The following is a 21,697-nucleotide window of genomic DNA, read 5'->3' as shown; positions in this document are numbered from 1 at the left end:
ACTTACTATGGTTTTTATCTGAGGACAAAAAGAGCAAGGGCCCTCAAACTGTCTTAAATTCAAAAAGCAAATAGTTAAGTTCATGTACCTTTTAAAAGTTGACAAATCATGTATCACCAAAAATAAAGATAAAATTTTAAGACAAGCAAATGAGATAATATTTTTTTTAAGAAAAGAGAAAGTAAAAAATTTAATGTAACAAGGCAGGCGATGATTGGGGTTGCTCACTTCCCTTCCTATTGGTTTCAATTCCCTTCCGAGGTTAAAATACTCCCAACATGCAAATTATTCCACTGAAGAATTCCAGTCCTTTCTTAGCAATTTGCAGAGATGTTTATACAAAAGGGATTATTTCTAGACTTCCATGTGACAGAAAAGGGATAGAATGCACTGGGGACTAAAAAATAAAGAAGGGGTGCCTGGGTGGCTCAAGTCGGTCAAGCATCTGACTCTTGATTTCCGCTCAGGTCATGATCTCAAGGTCGTGAGATTGAGCCCTGTGCTTGGGGTGGGGGGGGGGCGGTCTGCTTGAGATTCTCTCTCCTTCTCTTTCTGCCCCTACCCCCCCCCACCTCGCACTCACTCCTCTTAAAAAAAAAAAAAAGGCAAACCAAAGTGCATAAATGCATATGCAAGGCAGAAGCAAATAACCAAGGATCCCAATTTTAACCACTTAGAAATATCTTAATAAAAGTGGGTATTTTATGATTTCAGGAACTTTGTGATAAAGGGTTAACTCTGTTTAGGAGTACCTAAATTAGTACAAAATGCCAGGCACTATGTTAAGCACTTGGGATTTTTCTGGTTTGGATTTTTCTGGTTTAGAGTTCTCACAATCCTATTAGATGAGTATTATCTCTATCTTAACTGTATAGAGACTAAGTAGGAACAGAGACTCAGAAGGGTTAAGTAACTAGACAAAGTCACACAGCTTAAAGAGTGAAGAAGCTATACTATGAATCCCATCCTAGTCAACATCAAATCTCATTCTCCTTCAATAGATGATGCAGACTTTAAGCATCAAAGTAAAGGAACTAAATACATTTTCCTCTTTTTGTTTGATTCTCTTAACTATATGCCTTCATTTCAAGCGGAGTTTATGCTAATCATGACTTCATAAACAAATCATTTGTGAGAGAAACCACATCCAGGGTAAAGTCATAAGTTGAAAACGCCTTATTTCAGAGAGTACTTCCTGAACGAGACTAAGCAGCAATTACAGCCGAAGGAGTACCAACTCCTATGCCAAGTATTGTATTTGAAACAACTTTGTAAATGAAAAGAAGAACCTAAAACAAAAGAAATACTGCATTTCTTAAATATACCATTTTTAGAAAAAGCTATTTTAACACAAGATATCTCTTTTACATAACTGGATATGATGAAAAATGTTCCTCTCTAACACAGCCTTTTGATGGACAGGAGGTAAGTAGCATTTAGTTAATTTCATCACAGATTATCACCAAGTAATGCTATACTTTAGAGGTACAAACTTCCAGTTATAAGTAAGGCACGGGGATGAAAAGTACAGCATGGGAAAAGTGGTCAATAATATTGTAATAACTTTGTATGTGACAGAAAAAAAAAGTAGTGCTATACTTACTAAGTTTCAAAATAATTTAACAATACATTTCTGACACTGTGCTGGCAAAGGACTTTGAAATGGGTTATGCTGTCATCTTCCTACACTATTAATGTGATTTTTTATTTATTTTCAACATTGTTTTACATTAACAGTAAATGTAATTTTTTTCAACTTAAGGAAAATGCTGCTATGATAAATCATATTTAGGAGTCTTTGTCACTTGGTTTCAATTACTCTGTTCCACAAAATGTACTTAAATGCTTCAAAAAAAAAAAAAGACTAAGGGGTGCCTGGTTGGCTCAGTCAGTTAAGCGTCTGACTCTTGATTTCAGCTCAGGTCATGATCTCAGGGTCTTGAGATCAAGCGCCCAACACGCATAGTCTGCTGGAGATTCTCTCTCTCCTTCTCCCTCTGCCCCTCCACCAGTCCCTCCCTCCCTCCCTCTCAAATAATCTTTAAAAAAAGACTATAGTTACTGAATCTAAAGTTTTTAAAATACTGACTTGAAAGCCAATCACTTTTTAATATTTATCCAAAAATGTATTTGTGTGTACAACAGCACAACACAACCTGTCTGGTAATGCCTTTAAAACATGCATCACACGTATTTTTTTCAACCTTAAGCAAATGAATACAACTGTTGGTGACATTAAAAGCAGCTTGAGTCCAATGGGAGCTAAAAGATTTACTCAAAAAGGGTTTGTAACTATGAAATTTATGTGACAAAATTCAGGGATAAGGATGGGGGAAGGGAGTCCAGAAACAATATCAAAAGAGAAAAAAGATACAAAATTTCATTTACAACTGCTACTATTTAAAAATTCAATGAAAATTTAGAGTCAAGCCTCCAAAATTATTCTCCTTTGTATAATACTGGAGATTTAATTTTTTTATACAGTACTTTTCTCATTTGATAGGAATTAAAATTCTAGTCACACCAATATTTGAAAATTTTAATACAGGCTATTAATATATACAATTCTAATCCAAAATCCTATCTAACCTAGATACTTGGCTAACTAGCTGTAGTCAAGAAGGAAGGAAAAAAGGGAGGGGGGGGGAATGGAAGAACAAACTCTTATCTTGTGTTTGTTCACAGCAATTGCTCAAATTCATTTTTTTTTTTTTGCTCAAATGCATTTTAAATTATCAACAGCCCATGATGCCACTGACCAGACTGCTAATCACCCCCACAGTTCTCACGAAAGGAAGACTCAGGGCTGATTTAGAGACAGCCCACCCTAACAAGTGACATTTCTGAAGGAAACTTTTCTTACACCTCCATGTTTCAAGGGGATACCACAAGATTCCATCTCTTTGTAAGCGAGTTTATTTTTAAAATCACTGTTGTTGACGTTGCATCATGGGTGATGGAAGTTTCACTCTGAGGAGGGTCGATGATATTTACAATCACAACGAAACTCCTTTCCATTAGAAATGGACATTGTTTGATGGGAGTTAGTTCCTGCACACACCTAAAGTTATTGAGTGACTTCTAATTAATAACTACTTGTCTTTGATACTGCTTTTTAAAATTTAATTTGACAAATAATACTTAAGTTTCTCTAGGTTGAGGGAGGGCATGAGAGTTACTATACTAGCCATGTCCTCTTCCCGAGGTGTTGCTTTCTGTGCACACCAGTGACGTCCATTTCTAGGACACTGGTAAACACCATTTGAAGACAGTGTTAGGCACTTCCAGCTGTGCATGAAAAACTAGCTCATCTGTTGTTCTAAGAGTCAAGCTCTTAATCTGCGGACCATGGCGCAATACACTGCTGTTTCTAGACCTATGGTAATTGAGAAAGAACGTAATACTATGAGGAAGTGTTTCCACTTAAAAATAAATAGGTTTGGGCGCCTGGGTGGCTCAGTTGGTTGGGCGGCTGCTTTCGGCTCAGGTCATGATCCTGGAGTCCCGGGATCGAGTCCCGCATCGGGCTACCTGCTCAGCAGGGAGTCTGCTTCTCCCTCTCCCGCTCACCCCTCTTGTGCTCTTTCTCTCTCTCACTCTCTCTCAAATAAATAAATAAAATCTTTAAAAAAAAAAAATAAATAAATAAATAAATAAATAAATAAATAGGTTTAATAACTAACCAAGCAAGTATTCATTGACAAACCAGAGAGCAGTTGCTGTGGGTCCCTCCTTCACTCATCCATCAATTCAGCAAAAATTTAATGAGTACTCCTATGGGCTCAAGAAGCAGTGGGGATATAGTAGGCAAAAGGAAAAGTTCCTGCTCTCAAACGAGAATTACTATGAATTAACCAGTTATGTGGTTCCTTTATTAGTTTTCTAATACACATTTTATATATTAAAACTATATTTAATGAGTAAAAATTCATCCTTTGGACATCACTAACCTGGGTTACAAAACATTTAAACAGAATAAAGATGATAAAAAAGTAGCAAACTATTTTGTAAGATTCAAAATTCAGAATGGCCTTCTCCCAATTAGTCCCAATCAAAGAATGTTTATTATAAGAATAATTGCTACCCAATTTCACACTACAGGAAAAATCATTAAAAAAAAAAAAGGTTATTCTTTAGGGGAAATGGGAGGTGAGCCGAGAGAGAGAAAATGAATAAATTTGCCAGTGTTTTATAACACACCAGACCATTTTAATAGGTTAGTGCATATTAGTAATAATACCTAGGAAATGTATTTCTTAATAAACACTAAGACACACACGTTGACTCTACAACACAAAATACTCTTATAATTAAAATCCACTGACATGCCAAGTCAAGGATGAGAGTGTCAAGCATTTATTTTTCAACAAAAGGTTTTATTCCTCCTATTCTTCTTAACTATTTTACAGTTTCTAAGTGTCGTTCCCCCAACAAACTATAAGATGACCACTCCTCACAATCAAGTTCAACCTGGCCCTTTGAATGATTCATATCCAGAAGAATACAAGATCGCAGCCCTTATCTTCTACAGCTGTATCTTCATAATCGGATTATTTGTTAATGCCACTGCCTTATGGGTTTTTAGTTGTACCACCAAGAAGAGAACCACTGTAACCATCTATATGATGAATGTAGCATTACTGGACTTAATATTTATAATGAGTTTACCCTTTCGGATGTTTTATTATGCAAAAGGCGAATGGCCATTTGGAGAGTACTTCTGCCAGATTCTTGGGGTTCTCACGGTGTTTTATCCAAGTATTGCTCTATGGCTTCTTGCTTTTATTAGTGCCGACAGATACATGGCCATTGTGCAGCCAAAATATGCCAAAGAACTTAAAAACACAGGCAAAGCCGTGCTAGCATGCGTGGGAGTCTGGATAATGACCCTGACAACTACCATCCCACTTCTACTGCTCTATGAAGATCCAGATAAGGCCTCCACACCCCCCACCTGCCTGAAGATTTCTGACATCATCCACTTAAAAGCTATTAACATGTTAAACTTCACTCGACTGATACTTTTTTTCTTGATTCCCCTGTTCATCATGATTGGGTGCTACTTAGTCATCATTCATAGTCTCCTTCACGGGAAGACATCCAAGCTGAAACCAAAAGTCAAGGAGAAGTCTATAAGAATCATCATCACACTCATGGTGCAGGTGCTCATCTGCTTTATGCCTTTCCACGTCTGTTTTGCTTTCCTGATGCTGGAAGGGGATGAGAACAGTTACAATCCCTGGGGAGCCTTTACCACCTTCCTCATGAACCTCAGCACCTGCCTGGATGTGATTCTCTACTACATTGTTTCAAAACAATTTCAGGCTCGAGTCATTAGTGTCATGCTCTACCGCAATTACCTTCGGAGCGTGCGCAGAAAAAGCTTCCGATCAGGTAGTTTACGGTCACTAAGCAATGTAAACAGTGAAATGCTTTGAATGATAAGCAGGTTTTTGTCTTTAGTTTCTTTATATTCACTTTACTAACTACCCTAAGGCCAGTGGATATTCTGTATGATATTACCAAGTCCCTTCTCTCCTGAAAAAAACAAATTTAAAAACACTTTTGTGGGATCTTAGTATGTGACAACATAATTAAATATTCTTAATTATTCTAATGAATTCATTATTTTTTTTTTCAAAACTTGTATAAAACATATTTGGAGTTACTGGGAGAAAAATATCCAATTTGTATTTCACAATGAAGCCTTATCTAAATACATAGTTGACAACGTTTTGGATTTAATTCTATGTGCAAGTGGGTTGACGTCAATCAAGTCAGTAGGCCAAAAAAAAAAAAAAAAAAAGAAAAGAAAATCCACTTACTGTTCAAAATAGTTTAAATTGTTAAATCATAATTTGATTAAACCCAAACCAAAGCTCCCTTTGGTTTAATTTACACTCAGTATTGACGGGCTAAATCTTACTATATTTTGTGTTCTAAACACCAAACTTCCAAGATTCCTACACAAACAACTATGTTCAACCCATCACTGTTACATGTCACCAACCAAAATTAACAGGAGCAATCACCTGAAGGGGCCTGCAAAGGCAATCTCCATCAGCCCTCCCCTACTCTGAATTCATTTTTTTTTTTTTTTGCAAACAGATAATAGTCATTCAATAAACACTTACTGACAGCCTACTGTGCACCAGACTCTACATACAACCAATGCAGGAGACCCAATCCAAGAATCTATTTCAACCCAATAACCTAAGTTCATTCCTATGACATGAAATTTCCTGCTGTAGGGTAAAATATATTTCTCCAATATAAACAGTTTGCTCTTCTTATTGATTAAACATCACATTACAAGAGAATGATTTCTTCCCAGGCCATATGTCATGGTATAACAGCACTAGTCAGGGACCTTGGATTCTTACCGTAGCCTTGCCATTTAATTTCCCCTAATAAAGTAACAAACCAAGTAACTTCCCCATTTAAAAAGAAAAGGAAGTGAACTATAATCTGTAAAGCACATATTATTCTAAATATTATGGAAATATGAAAATGAGTCTATCATAACTTCCTCTCTGCTAAATCACTTTCATTACTCTTAACATGATCCCCTCCTAATGGGACTAAGAATCAAATAAATGCATTAGTTAGAAATGGATTTCTATAATTAACATGGGTAAATTCATATTCTTAAAAAAAAGAAAAAGAAAAGGTAAACATGAAGGAGGTTAATCATAAAATAGTGTTTTAATACTAGAAGATCCCTTAGATGATCTTCTAGTCTAACTCTTCTGTTTTATGTATAAAGGAACTAAAGTCCAAAGGGGTTATGTGACTTGCTCAGTTGAAGAACCAGGACTAGAAACCAAGTTCCTGTTATGTCAACCACCAGTGTTCAATAATAAAAAACAAACAAGTTCACAGAACATAAACATTCTCAGAGCTACATAAGATAAAGGAGTCAAGATGGTACTGAGACATAGTTTCTCTTAGACGTAGTTTCTCCACAAAGAGAAAACTACTTGAAGTTTTTAGTTTAAATAGTCAAGTGAGCAAGATACTTTAGCAAATATCTTTTAAACAAATTATTATTTCTGAAACATGGGAAATAACTCCTATATTTGATATATAGGTTTATGGTATGTATATACGGTCATAACCTACTCTCAACTATACAGTCTAATCTACTCTTATGTAATTTATTTAATTTTTTTTTTGAATTTTTTTAAACATTTTATTTTTAAATACACCCAGCATGGGGCTCGAACTCACAACCCTGAGATCAAGAGGTGCATGCTCCACCAACTGAGCCAGCCAGGTGCCCCTTGCTAACTTATTAAATGGCAAGTTCTCTGCAATGGCTTTTCTTGATGAGAAGAACTTAACTTGGGAGCATAAAATACAACAAAAAACTTTATTGACACAAAGTGAAAATACATGTTATGGTTCTCACAGTAAAACTACAGATAATCTAAAACACAATTAAAAAATAATTTTATTAGGCTGTAATCAGATACATTTTAACATGATGTATGAAAACTCAAAATTCCACTTATTCTGAAGAGTTTCAATTCTGAGAAACAATATAACATCCATATGTAAATACTAATAACTAAAAAATAATAGGTATTTAAGGACAGTTGTGTGAGAGGCATGGGTTTCTAAAAGCACCTAATAGGGCGCCTGGGCGGCTCAGTTGGTTAAGCGACTGCCTTCGGCTCAGGTCATGATCCTGGAGTCCCTGGATCGAGTCCCGCATCGGGCTCCCTGCTCGGCAGGGAGTCTGCTTCTCCCTCTGACCCTCTCCCCTCTCATGTGCTTGCTCTCTCTCATTCTCTCTCTCTCAAATAAATAAAATCTTTAAAAAAATAAAAAAATAAAAAAAAAACAAAAGCACCTAATATACATAGCTTTTAATGGAGTTATCTTTACTTTCAAAACATAATGGTTACATTTTCTGAATTTCAAACAACAGTCTTGAGAATGTATCAGATGCTACGTATAATTTCTATGCAGGACACTAGAAAAGAAATGAACAGGTCTACGGTTCAAAGACCTTCCTTATAGTCTTATGGGCTACACTGCAATCAAGGCTACCCCTTCAACATTACAGAAGGTAAGGCAATTGAGTACATAAAGTAAAACTAGTTCTCCCTCAAACAGCCAGAAGGATGGCATGGAAGGCCCAGGTCATAATGACAATGACAATGTAATAAACGCTAGGGATCTTAATAAATTTGCTGGAATACACATAAAAGGGCAATTACTCCTGCTAAAGGGCGACAGGTGCAGAAAGAAAACCAAGCAGGCATGAGAATACAAATACATAGCATGTTAAGAAAGCTGAATGGAGTGGCCTGAAACACTGGACTGGGGCCAGATGATGAGGACTCTAAAGGGAAAGAAGAAAATCAGTATGAGGGGTCGGGGGTTGTCACTGCTAGGATGTTTGCATGAAAGAGCTCTCTTAATTCTTCCCACTGCCTGGGAAGTATAGAGTTCTGACCCTCAATTTACACATGAGGATCCACTATAAACTGAGCTCAGGAAGGGAACTTGAGAGAAGTAACTTGCTCAAGATCACACACAAGTAATACCGTGGGAGAGCTGGAATCTCAAATCTGGTATATCTGACGGCAAAGCCTCTGCACTCCCACTGCTCAGATTGCTTTGCTGCCATCCTGGAGGAGTCTGATTTTTACTTTGAAGGAAATGAGGATTTAAAAGATTTTATTTTATTTATTTATTTTTAAAGATTTTATTTATTTGACAAAGAGAGACACAGCAAGAGAGGGAACATAAGCAGCGGGAGTGGGAGAGGGAGAAGCAGGCTTCCCGCGGGAGCAGGGAGCCCGATGCGGGGCTCGACCCCAGAACCCTGGGATCACGACCTGAGCCGAAGGCAGACGCTTAACGACTGAGCCACCCAGGCGCCCCGTATTTAAAAGATTTTAAAAGGAAGACTGGCATGGTTGAACTTGCATTTTGGAAGAATAATTTCTAACCACATTATCTGGGATGCTTTGAAGTGGATAGGAAGACTAGTTAGAGAATTATGGAACAATCTAGGCAGGAAAAGATCAGAGTTTAGGGGCGCCTGGGTGGCTCAGTCAGGTAAGTGTCTGCCTTCAGCTCAGGTCATGATCTCGGGGTCCTGGGAATGAGTCTGGTGTCAGGCTCCCTGCTCAGTGGGGAGTCTGCTTCTCCCTCTCTCTCTGCCTCTCCCCTTGTTTGTGAGCTCGCTCTCACTCTCACTCTCTCTCTCAAATAAATAACATCTTAGAGTTTAGACTGACCTGACAGCAGGAGTAGAGAAGATGTGGTGAATGAATGATTTACACAGGACTTCAAATTAACAGGACCTGGTGCCCTAGTCCAAGGATGAGAAAAGAGAAAGACTGGATGACCAGGTAGATGGAAATGCCATTAATGGAGATGCGAGCCCAGCAAAAGAGGAGACCAGAAGAGATGAGAGCTCAGAACATGAACAAATTTTCTCTGAGTCTTAGAAGCCACTAGAAATATGACTCTAGCAAGATCAGGGGAGTATATGGGCTGGAGATAGAGAGCTGGGAAACAAACAACAGATGTTAACTGTAGCTGATGTCATGGGAGTGGACAAGGAAGCCCAGAATAAGCTTGAGAAAGGAGCTGCACACAATAAATAAGATCAAAAAGCACCAGGAGAGAGCAGCAGGCTGGGGCTCAAGGCAGCAGGTTAGTTCATGAAATAATGGGAGCTCAAAAGTATTTATGAGCTACTGAAAGGGCAAATAAAACAAATGAAAATAAGACACTGGCTTTAAAAATTAGTTGGTTGCTAGGGACATTTTTTTTTTTTTTAAGATTTTATTTATTTATTTGAGAGAGAGAGAGAAACAGCATGAGAGGAGATAGGGTCAGAGGGAGAAGCAGGCTCCCCACTGAGCCGGGAGCCCGATGTGGGACTTGATCCCAGGACTCCGGGATCATGACCTGAGCCGAAGGCAGTTGCTTAATCAACTGAGTGACCCAGGCGCCCGCTAGGGACATTTCTAAGACAAGTTTTAACTACAGTCAGGTAAAAAAAAAAAAGAGAGAGAGAATTAAATAGAAATGAAGAATTGTAGAGAGTGCAAATAAATTTGGCATTGGCGGCAAAAGAAAAAGGGTAACAAGAGGTTATGTGAAGAATACTGCAAATTATAAAGCACGCTGACTAAAAAAAGAGTAGTTTCCTCTCCTGAGTTTCTGAAGCTTTGCTAACATCTAATGAAAGATGTATTCACAAAATGCAGAGTTTACTGAAACAAAGATTTATGTTCCAAGAAGTCTATGTTTGAGAAAGCTTCAGGACTCTAAAAAGCCATATGTAATGTTTCATGATTTGAAAAGGAAAGAGAAATATGTTCTCATTCAGGTGATGGCTGAATTAACATTCATATTGTCTTTCAATATACTTCCATATCTCAGGAGGCCGTAGAAAGAACCAAAAAGAATTAGCCTAGATGAGAAATGTTTGGGGAAAACTAATGACTTAGTAACACTGCTTCTCTTCTGAATCAACATGAATCATTCCTGATGACTACACTATTTTCCACAACAGCAAAAGAGTCAACTTAAACTTCTCCATCTAGGGGCACCTGGCTGGCTCAGTCAGTTAAGCGTCTGCCTTTGGCTCAGGTCATAATCCCACGGTTCTGGGATCGAGCCCCGCGTCGGGCACCCTCCTCAGCAGAGAGCCTGCTTCTCCCTCGCCCTCTGCCTGCCACTCTGCTCTCTCTCTCTCTCTGTCAAATAAAGAAATAAAATCTTAAAAAAACAAAACAAGGGGCGCCTGCGTGGCTCAGTCAGTTAAGCATCTGCCTTCGGCTCAGGTCATGATCCCAGGGGTCCTGGGATCAAGCCCTGCATCAGGTTCCCTGATCGGTGGGAAGCCTGCTTTTTCCTCTCCCAGTCCCCCTGCTGGTGTTCCCTCTCTCACTGTGTCTCTCCATTCAGATATCATTCGGAATCACACATTATTAAAACAGCTAATGGTCAACAGTTATTTAATGAGTGCAATAATAATTAAGTAAATCCCAAAAAGGGTACACTGTAAATATTAACAACATAAGTGTGAAGGCTATTAGATCACTAACTAACTATATTTTTAAGGTAGAGATCCAAAGTGAATCTGAATTAAGATACATTCAGTACCCAAACAGTTCTCTAAAAACACATATCTAAATTAAAATAAGGCAGAAGTTAGTACACACAGAATTTTAAATATCTGATGTATCTTTATTTCACAGTATTTCATCTCTCAGATACTTAATTCCAAGATGCTTTAAGGTCATTTATATGTGCTACTCTACTTTTAGATACTAGTTATTTCATAAACCAATACATGTTTTGTTTTATTTTTAAAGAAGATCAACACAATATGAAAGCACACACACACACACACACACACACACTGAGTTAGGTTGGCCACTGCAGGCTGGCTATGAAGTTATAAACTTTGTTTTATCTTTGGCAGAAGTATCTAAACAATATCAATTTTAAAAACATCATTTTTCAGAAGCTTAACTTCAAATTGTTTCCAAATCTAATCTAACTAAATTTTGTTTAATTAGTTCATAAAACTACAGACAAAATTTCACTATAAAAATACAAAATTAATTCTACCTTCTGGACCAGAACAGGACATTCATTAAAAATTCTCTAAAATATGGGATCTCAAAGCTGGAAAGAAGACTGAGTGTAATACAGATTCTGTTTCAAGAACATAATGAAAATGTGACTAAGTATACACTGGATTCTTTTACCCTTAAAATCAATTTTACAACATCTATGAGTTTAATATATTCTTTTACTGACTTCCATGTACAATAACTTAAATCAGATTTAAGTAATTATTAAGCTAATCTTTGAGAGCTACTTACAATCCAGAAGGCAAATTCCCAGCTGCAGCGATACCAAAGAAATACCACACGGCCTCAACGAGGACGAAGTCAACCAAGGCCGACAAAACCCAGGAACCCAGCAAAAAGGACTAAAAACAAAACAGGAAGAACGTTATTGAAAGGAGTCTTCAAAAAATAAACTAACATTTATTTAATTAGAACCAGCTCAGGTACATTATTTCTTTTAATGTTTTTTTATTAGCATAGAGTTTTCAAAATGGGGGAGTAAAGCCATATTGGTGCAATGCATTAACACTTTCATAATTTCTAAGTATGGTAAAAAAAAAAAAGAAGATATTTATAGCTTGATTTATTTTTAACAAGTAACACACAAACCATTAAGCAAAATAAGTGATTAAAATTTTACTGAAGTAAAATCCTAATAAAAATTTTTATTAGCCACTCACACCTGATATTATCTATTATCATTACCATTATTATTTTATTATGCAAGTGGCTTAAATTTAAAATTTTTCTTTGGCTAATATCCATGTTCCAAATCAGATAGAGGATCATGTAATTAAGAGATAATTGTTAGTAATAACACCAAGCTTAACAAAACTATTTAAAAATAAGAAAACAAAAATACTTTTTTTCCATAACGTAAGTAGCAAAGGGAAAATACATAAAAACTTACTGCAAATTTTCTGCTTCCATATCTTCTTTCAAATATCCTAAAATTATAAATAAGCAGACTACTGCAGAAAGTATCTTTCAAATCAAGACAAATTATTCTTCCACATATCAACCTCCAAATCTAAATGGGGATTTAAAAAAGAATAATGAGTAAGATTTGTTCAGATTTCTGCCTTATAAATTTATTACATTTACTTTATACTGCTTATTTTTAATACTCTAATTTAATAAAAATAATGATATACACACAAAAGGAAAACTCCTCCATGTAGGCAGGTCCCCACCTTTACAGCCCAGGTGCCCAAAAAGCAGGGCATTAGAAGGGGACTCTTGCGTATTTGGCCAGATAAACCAAATTAGTCCCCCAAATCAGAAAGATACCAACTTGGGGCCAAACGGCCCTTATGTTCCCTTACAGCAGTGGTTCTCAGGGCTGGCCACATACTGGAATCCCCTGGGGATTTTTTTTAAAAAGTACACCAATGTTTAGGCCTACCACTAGATTTTTCAACTCAGCTGGTCTACGGTGAGGTCTTGGCATCAACGTGTGTGTGTGTGTGTGTGTGTGTGTGTGTGTAGTTTATTCAGGTGATTCTAATATGCAGCCAGGATCCAGAAGAAGTGCATTATAGCAACTGAAATAATACAGAATATTATATTCTGACAGAAAGCAGTAATTTGGATAAGTAACTGAAAGACTTTCAGAGAAACTTGATAAAGCCAACATGAGCAATGGTATCAATTACATCACCATGAAGAAAAGATGTCAGTGTTCCAGAAGTAGAGTATTATGCTTAAAACGGCTAATCGAGTATTTAGCAAAGGAAAGGTAGTAGGTTACATACCATAATTTGCACTAACACTCTGTGATACTGCGACTTATAATAAGAAATATAGATTTGGTCTTTACTCTCACTTCTGCTACAGAGCTCTTAAAATCCTTTGAACTTCCTAACTGATGAAAGCCAGAAAGGTGTCTTTTTTTATGTCAGTGTGTGACTTTTAGATGCACCTAAGAATGGGGGCTGGTTGCCAGGGGAACCAACCTTGGGATTAGAGGGTTGGAATTTTCAGTCCCACCCTCTGACCTACCTATGAGGGAACAGAGAGGGGCTGGAGGTTGGATCAACTGCCAATGGTCAATGATTTAATGAAGGCTGCATTAACACCCGAAAGGACAGGGTTCAGAGAGCTTCCACGTTGGTGATAACATGGCACCTCAGAGTGACCATGGAAGCTCTGTGTCCTCCCCCCATTCCTTGCCCAATGCATCTCTTCCATCTGGATGTTCATCTGTGTCCTTTATCCTATCCTTTTATGATAAACAGGTAATCCAGCAGGTAAAATGTTTCTCAGAGTTCTGAAAGCCACTCTAGCAAACTAATCAAACCTAAGGAGGGGGTCAAGGGAACCTCTGATTTAAAGCCAGTCAGTCATAAGTACTAGTAACAAGTTGGACTTGCAATGGCATCTCATGTCCGAGGGGGAGATCGTGGTAATCTCTAACTGGTTGCCAGCTGGTCAGAAGCACAGGTGCTTTGCAACTAGCCTGTGCTTTGCAACTAGCATGGGGCGGGGCGGGCAGCCTTGTGGGACTGAAGCCTTCACCCATGAGATCGGATGCTATCTCCAGGTAGACGGTGTCAGGACTTTTTATTTTTTTAATATTTTTATTTATTTGAGAGAGAGAATGAGAGAGAGAGAGCATTAGAGGGGGGAGGGTCAGAGGGAGAAGCAGACTCCCTGCCGAGCAGGGAGCCCGATGTGGGACTCGATCCCGGCACTCCAGGATCATGACCTGAGCCGAAGGCAGTTGCTTAACCAACTGAGCCCACCCAGGCGTCCCACGGTGTCAGGATTTAGTTGAATCGTAGGACACCCAGAGGGTAGCCAAGAATTGCCCGGTGGTGTGGGGAAAGCCGCCACTCTGGGATTGGTGCCCAAACATCCCTTTTACGCTCCAACTCACAGACAAAACCCAGCACCAGCATCTTCAAAGAGGTCAGCCCATAAATCTCAAAAGCCATAGAGTTCTGCTCTTCCCAGAAATAAAAACCCAAGGGAGATTTCCTACTTGATATAACCACCACTATAAAAGTAATTCATAGATTCACAATCTGTTAGAGCTGGAAGAGCTTAGATCATCTAATCAATACTCAGACTTGGAATATAAAGTTCTGAAATGTTAAGTACAAAAATGCTTTTAAAAACGTTAAGAATGCATACTAATCATAATTAAAACAGATTTAACACTGCTTTTCTTTTTGCAAACTTTTTTTTGCAAACTTTTTGCAAACTGCATTTCCATGAGTAAGAAGTGAATGTGAGATGTGCCTACTAGTAAAAGGAAATACTGCAACTGCTTCATTATAACCAGCTTTCCTGCAAATATTAATAAATGCAACTAGAAAATTCACTTGCTGGAGTATTAAAAATAAATGATATTTCTTAAAAATTTAGAGGCTTTGGGCGCCTGGGTGGCTCAGATGATTGAGCGTCTGCCTTCAGCTCAGGTCATGATCCCAGGGTCCTGGGATCAAGGCCCACATTGGACTCCTGGCTCAACAGGGAGCCTGTTTCTCCCTCTCCCTCTGCTTCTCTCCCTGCTCATGCTCTCTCTCTCTCTGTATCTCTGTGTCTCAAATGAATAAATAAAATCTTTAAAAAAAAAATTTAGAGGCTTTGAGGGACGAAGAAGAACAGAAAAGAAAAAATAGAAAAGAAAGCAGAAAGAATAGCAGAAAAGAAATAGCCCATCAAGCAAAGATTCTGCCTTCTCTCTCCGCAAAGGCCCATGAAGCAGAGCTCACCTGGAAGTCGTCCTTGACTGCTTGGAGGTCATACACGAAGAACCTCTGACAGTGCGGCAGGAGGAGGGCTAGCAAAAGGGACAGGGCACTGGGGACCAGCAGAAGACCCTTGGACAGAGGTGCCTTATCTAGAGAGAAAAAGAAAACATCTTTCAGAATGACTGATTCTAAGACTTAAAAAACTGCTTGGGTAAAAAGCAAGAGAATTCACTTCCTTTGTATTAGAATGAAGACATCGTTCACAAACTCTGGAATTTAATTCGTATTAACATATATCCTCAAAACCTCTATCTGCAGAGGTAAGTGATCAAAGGGCACTGGAAAACAAGTGGAATTTGCTGGCAGGGGTTCACTGTCATTTGACTCTCACATGAGACCAAACCAAGTTTACAGCCAGTAACTTCCACAGAATACTTTTCAGAAATGGTCACCAAAGTGTGACAAAATAGACAGAGGAGTATGTTTTCTACCAAACTGACCAGTTAGCTCCTGAGCATGTATGAGATTCACACACATAAACATTTTTTCAAAAAAATTAAAAAGCAGTTAAAAGTGCTACCTCGGCTGCCTGCGGTGGGCAAGCTGAGGTTTTCCACCAGGGCTACCGGTGGGGCCCAAGTCAGTTTTCCACTGGAGAACCTTGTCTACGTCTCAGGCAGCCTTCAGGTTACGGCTCAATTTCCACTTCCCTCCATCAGTCTCAGTGAAGCATTTTAGCCTCAGGGGCTTTGCCCCCACTCTGCACCTTTGTTTCCAGGTACTATTTGAATAGTCAGGGTTTCATGCTTCTTTTGCCTTCCTGACCACATTGAACATACCTGAGGGGAGGCCACCTGCCTTCTCTTCTCTACAGTGGCCACAGAGCCTAGTGTAGTTCCTTGCACATATGAAATGTTCAGATCATCAACAGGTAAGACCACAGGAAAGTATCACCGATGGCAACATTCTCAGATCGTGTGAAGTACACTTTAACTGTATCCCCTTAAGAAATTCCCTGGGAGTGAATTTACTAGTTACAGTTGGTAATGTGGTTATTGCACCCGTTTTAAGTATATAAAAATAGACCAACTGTTTCCTTTCTGGTAAGGTCTTGCAAACATCTAAATTGGAACCATTAGTAAGGTAGTTGCATACTGTCTTCATGACCCCAGATGCAACCAAGGCTCCAGGGAATCTAAAAACTAAGAGAGCTCCTCATGGCCTAGCACCTCAAAAGTATAGGAGAGCACTGTGGCTGTGAGCTTGACCAACCTAAATTCTATCTTGAAGCATTTGTTCTGCTCACCTGTAAAACAAAGGGAAGAGAAGCTACCTCAAAAGCGTCCGAGAAGCAAATGAAAGGAAGAATGCCTAGAGGGGAGACGGCTCCTGCCAGCACACGCACACCACCCAGGAGGAAGGGCTTCCTTCGGGACAGGCGAGCTCCTGCATCTTTCTGACAGGACGGAAGATGGAGCAGGGGTGATGCAGCTGCACCCTGAAGGGGCAGCGAGGATCCCGTCTCCTTCTTCAACTTGGGCTTCCACCTATCCTTGTGAAATGGGCCCCAACGTTCATTCCTGCCTCTGCCTTGCTAGCTCTGGAGCAACCCAACGTTACTGGAAGAAATCACAGAGCTGAGTTGCAAGATCTCCCTGCAGGTTCATGGTCTCCAGTCTCAATGGACACTCTCCACCGACCAGCAATTCTACTGCTTTTCTCCAACTTCTCATTTCATCCTATCTCCTCCTCTCTCCTCTCTCCTCCAACCTCCCTGCTCCACACTCCCAGCTTGGCTTACGTGTCGCCAAGTGAAGAAATGAATGCTTTGCTTGGGTTATTCTCCATCATCCCCTAAAATTAATAAGCACTTCCGATAGGTCACACATTATCCTATGCCCCCGGGGTACAACAATTAATGATGGACAAAGCCCCACTCCTTTGTGGTTTAGACAGGAGAGAAAAGAAAATACACAAAACTAGGTAAATATGTATTGTGTCAGAGGGAAATAAATGCTATAGAAAAATTAAGCAGGATAAAAAGTGTGGTTGTGCTATCCACCATGGATTGCCTGGTCTCCTTCCAGACACCTGCCCCTAGCTGATGTTAGGGATGACAATATGACTTGCTTTGGCCAAGCCAGTGTGACAGATGTCACTTTCGTGGAGATACCTGAAGAACAGTGAATGGTGTTTCCCTCCACCAGTGCTCAAGGTGGTAGCTAGGCTATCAGATCCCAGAGATGAAGACAATATGGAGTAGACCTCCCAGGTGACTGACAACAGAGAGGTACCTTCCATGAGAAACAAATCTTGTTTTAGGCCCCCAATATTTTGCAGTTGTTTGCTACTGTAGCATAACTCACCCTATCCTGATTTAGGGGAAAACACAGTGCTGGTGGGAAAGAGGGGTAATATTTTACACAGGGTGATTAGAAGGCCCCTCTGATACAGTAAGATTTGAGAAGGGACCTGAGAAAATGGGCCCTGCAGATATCTGAGGAACTGTACTTCTGGCCGAGCAAACAGCAAATACAAATGCTTTGAGGCAGGAACATGCTCAATATGATTAGGAAGCAGCCAGGCCGCCAGAGGCAGCTAAGAGCAAAAGATACACAAGGCAGACAGGTAGGATAGAAGGTCAAAGAAGTGGGGTAGCAGATGGAGCAGTGCCCTGTAGGCAAGCATAAGGACTTTAATCTTTCCAATAAAAGTGACGGGATGCTTTGGGAGGATCTAAGGAGAGGAATAGCATGATCAGACATGTTTTCAAAGGATCACTTCGCTTGCTATATTGAGAAGAGATTACAGGAAGGCACGTACAAAAGAAAGGAGACCAGTTAGGAGGCCATCATGATAATCCAGGCAAGAGATGAAGACGGCCTGGCCCACGGTGGTTTAGGTGGGGGTGGTCAGAGTGGTCAGAATGGGGATGCGCCCTGAAGGCACAGCAGGCAGGATTTGCTGGCTGACTGGGTGTAAAGTATGCACAAATGGAAAAGTCAAAGATGACTCCAAGGTTTTTGTTCTGAGCAACTGGAAACACTGCTGCCAGTTACTAAATAGAAAATCCATCACCCTTGCCCTTCCCATACATACAAGAACCGGGCCCATCTTGCAAAATACTCCCAACCCCCATCCCTATCCCTACTTGTCAGGGCTCTACCCTGTACCCTGCTACTCAAAGTAACCCGTCCACAAACTGCTAGCAGTCCACAGTGAGGTAGAGAGTTTGCACCAGAACGTGAACCAGCACACTGCATCCTTCAGGGAGGAAGTCCTGCTTTGAAAAAAATCAACCGAACTAAACATGTGCTTTGCTCAAATGTCACCTCATTTGTGACGACCCCATGTAACTACCTTTCTATCCCCTTTGTTCTGGATTATTTTTTTCATAGCACTTATCAACAACTGACTTATTAAATAGTGACTCATCAAATCTGTGATTCAAAATGACTGTAAGATACACCATTATTTTAGGTGTCACTAAAAAAGAAACAATGCCTTATAAAATTCTAAGATGTTATCAATTATAAAGGACATCCAATTTTACAAACACTAAAACATGAAAAATGCAATTTAGAATCAAGAAATATGTTTCTTTGTGTATTGCTTCTTCAAGGCAGCAACTCCATCTGGGATATTCACTGCTGCAGAATCTCGCATGCTGAGAACAGAATCTGGCCCATTAGGGCACTCAATAAGTGTTTAATGAAAGGTGACTGATGTATGACGGATGCTCAGTAAACACTGGTGAAAGCCACCCCAGTGCCCATCCGTGGACAGGTGGATAAACAAAATATGGTATACACATATAATGGAATAGTACTCTGTCTTAAAACGGAAGGAAATTCTGGCACCTGCTACACTATGGACACATCTTTCAGACATTATGCTGAATGAAATAAGCCAGATACAAAAAGATAAATACCATATGACTCCACTTATATCAAGTACCTAAGTAGTCACACTCATCGAGACAGGAAGTAGAACGGTGGTTGCCAGGGGATGGGGGAGGGAGGAACAGGGAGTTGTTCAATGGGTACAGAGTTTCAGTTTTGCAAGATGAAAAGAGTTCTAGAGATAGATGCACAACAGTGTGAATGTACTTAATGCCACAGACCTGTACACTTAAAAATGGTTGAGATGTCGATTTTAGGTTATGTATATTTCACCACAATTAAAATTCAAGACTAAAAAGAAATAAAATAATTACGGAATGAATAACTGATCCTAATGTATACAATCATTTTAATTCTGTCCAGGCCTAAACAAACCCCTACTACAGATCTGATAACTTAAATCAGACACCTCTACCATTAAGTCCTCCTCTTTTTTTTTTTAAGTCCTCCTCGTAAGATGAGCAAAAATCAGATCTCCAAAGTCTATGCAGAAAGCAACAACATACAAATGTCCAAGAAATCCCAAACCACAGGATAAGTATACAGTATTACTATGGACAGCAAGACTTACTGATCAATTCATGATCTGTACATGTCACTATTTGAAAATTTCACCTCAAAAAAAAAAGGAACTTTAAACAATTACAATTATTAAATTCTCATTAATAACATGCATACTTAAGTGTTTAGAGATAAAGTGGCTACAAAGTTTTTGAAATCCATCAAAAAATAAGATGTACTGGGGCACCTGGGTGGCCCAGTCAGTTGAGCATACAACTCTTGATCTCAGCTCAGGTCTTAATCTCAGGGTCATGACTTAAGGCCCTGTGTTGGGCTCCACAGTCTGCTTAAAAAAAGAAAAAAAAAAGGACTGATGAAATAAATAGAGGGATGGGTATGTGAAACAGCAAATATAAGAAAAGGTTAATTGTAGAATCTAGATGGTACGTATATGATGTTGTAGATTAAGACTGGACTGTACCAATCTTTCAACTTTAAGCATGTTTGAAAATGTTCATAATAAAACATGGGGGGGGCACACAGTAAATCACAGAATTTGAAAGCTGAGAAAAAACTTCAAAATACACGAAGCAAAAATTGACAGAACTAAAAAGAGAAACAAATAAATCCACAAATACAGTTGAATACTTCAGCACTCCTATCAGTAATCAATAATATAAGTAGACAGAAAATCAGTGTTATGGACTGAACTGTGTCCCCCCAAAATTCATGCGCCCCAACCCTCAATGTGACTATATGTGGAAATGGAGGCTTTAAACAGGTAAAGTTAAGTGAAGTCATAAAGGTAGGGACCTAACCCAATCTGTCCATACAAGAAGAGACACCAGTGATGCACACATATAGAGAAAAGACCATATGAATACACAGGGAGACAGCCACCTACAAGCCAAGGAAGGAGGCTTCAGGAAAAACTTGTCAACACCTTGATTTTGGACTTCCAGCCTCCTGATCTGTGAGAATATAAATATCTGTTATTTAAGCCAGGCAGTCTGTGATACACTGTTAGGGCAATCAGTGAAAATACATAAGACTTGAAAAACAACATCCATCACTTTGACCTGATTGGCTTTTACAGAATACTCCACTCAACAACAGCAAATTACATTTTTTTTTCAAGTGTATATAGAACATTCCCCAAGAAAGATCATATTCTGGGCCATAAAACACATCTCAATAAACATAAAGAAATTAAAATCATACAAAGTATGTTCCCAGACTATAAGAGAATTAAACTAGGGGCGCCTGGGTGGCTCAGTCGTTAGGCGTCTGCCTTCGGCTCGGGTCATGATCCCAGGGTCCTGGGATCGAGCCCCGCATCAAGCCCCACATCGGGCTCCCTGCTCCACAGGAAGCCTGCTTCTCCCTCTCCCACTCCCCCTGCTTGTGTTCCCTCTCTCGCTGGGTCTCTCTCTGTCAAAATAAAATAAAATAAAATCTTAAAAAAAAAAGAGAGAGAATTAAACTAGAAAACAGAAAGATGGATGGAAAATCCCCCCAAAATTTGAAAATTAAACCTTTTTTTTTTAAGATTTTATTTATTTGAGAGAGAGAGAGAGAAAATGAGCAGGGGGAGGGGTAGAGGGAGAAGCAGACTCCTTGCTGAGCACAGAGCCTGACACAGGGTTAGATCCCAGGACCTGGAGATCATGAGACCAGAGCTAAAGTCAGACGCTTAACCAACTGAGCCACCAAGGCGCCCCTAAACCACATACTTCTAAATAATATTTAGGTCAAACATGTTGGGAGTCACAAGGGAAATGAGAATATGTGTTAAAGACAATGAAAAGCTAAAGTACAACCAAGTAAAATTTGTGGCCTAAAAGCAGTGCTTAGAGGAAAATTTATAGCATTAAATGCTTATATAGGAAGAGAAAGGTCTCAAATGATGATGTAGGCCATAAGCTTAAAAAACAAACAAACAAACAAACAGAAAAGGAAGAGCAAATTAAACCCTAAGCAAGCA

At 39.2% G+C, this 21,697-nt stretch overlaps 2 protein-coding genes across 8 annotated transcripts in view; one reads left to right on the top strand and one right to left on the bottom strand.

The window, feature by feature from the left end:
• UBAC2 (UBA domain containing 2) overlaps positions 1–21,697 on the bottom strand; it is a 167,377-nt gene that overhangs the window by 123,923 nt on the left and 21,757 nt on the right. For 3 of the 7 annotated variants that reach the window (XR_014143887.1, XR_014143888.1, XR_014143889.1), the window contains exons 2-4: positions 15,332–15,459; positions 12,523–12,559; positions 11,865–11,974 (exon numbers count right to left, since the gene is read on the bottom strand). Coding sequence is in view for 2 of the 7 variants with exons in the window: in XM_031026532.2 (XP_030882392.1) it covers positions 11,865–11,974; positions 12,523–12,642; positions 15,332–15,459 (358 nt within the window). In the remaining 5 variants the exon portion in view is untranslated. Of the gene's footprint in view, positions 1–11,864; positions 11,975–12,522; positions 12,643–15,331; positions 15,460–21,697 lie in introns of all 7 variants that reach the window. The other 4 variants (XR_014143886.1, XM_031026532.2, XR_014143885.1 and 1 more) reach the window with 2 other exon arrangements.
• On the top strand, positions 1,203–5,617 carry GPR18 (G protein-coupled receptor 18). Its single transcript, XM_006731841.3, has 2 exons — positions 1,203–1,425; positions 4,410–5,617. Exon 2 carries the CDS (start codon positions 4,443–4,445, stop codon positions 5,436–5,438), a length of 996 nt encoding a protein of 331 aa, XP_006731904.1. The 5' UTR covers positions 1,203–1,425; positions 4,410–4,442; the 3' UTR covers positions 5,439–5,617.

The sequence above is a fragment of the Leptonychotes weddellii genome, chromosome 3 (assembly GCF_054177405.1).
Source record: "Leptonychotes weddellii isolate Sample4059 chromosome 3, ASM5417740v2, whole genome shotgun sequence".
NCBI lineage: Eukaryota > Metazoa > Chordata > Mammalia > Carnivora > Phocidae > Leptonychotes > Leptonychotes weddellii.
This window is presented reverse-complemented; position numbering and strand designations above follow the sequence as displayed.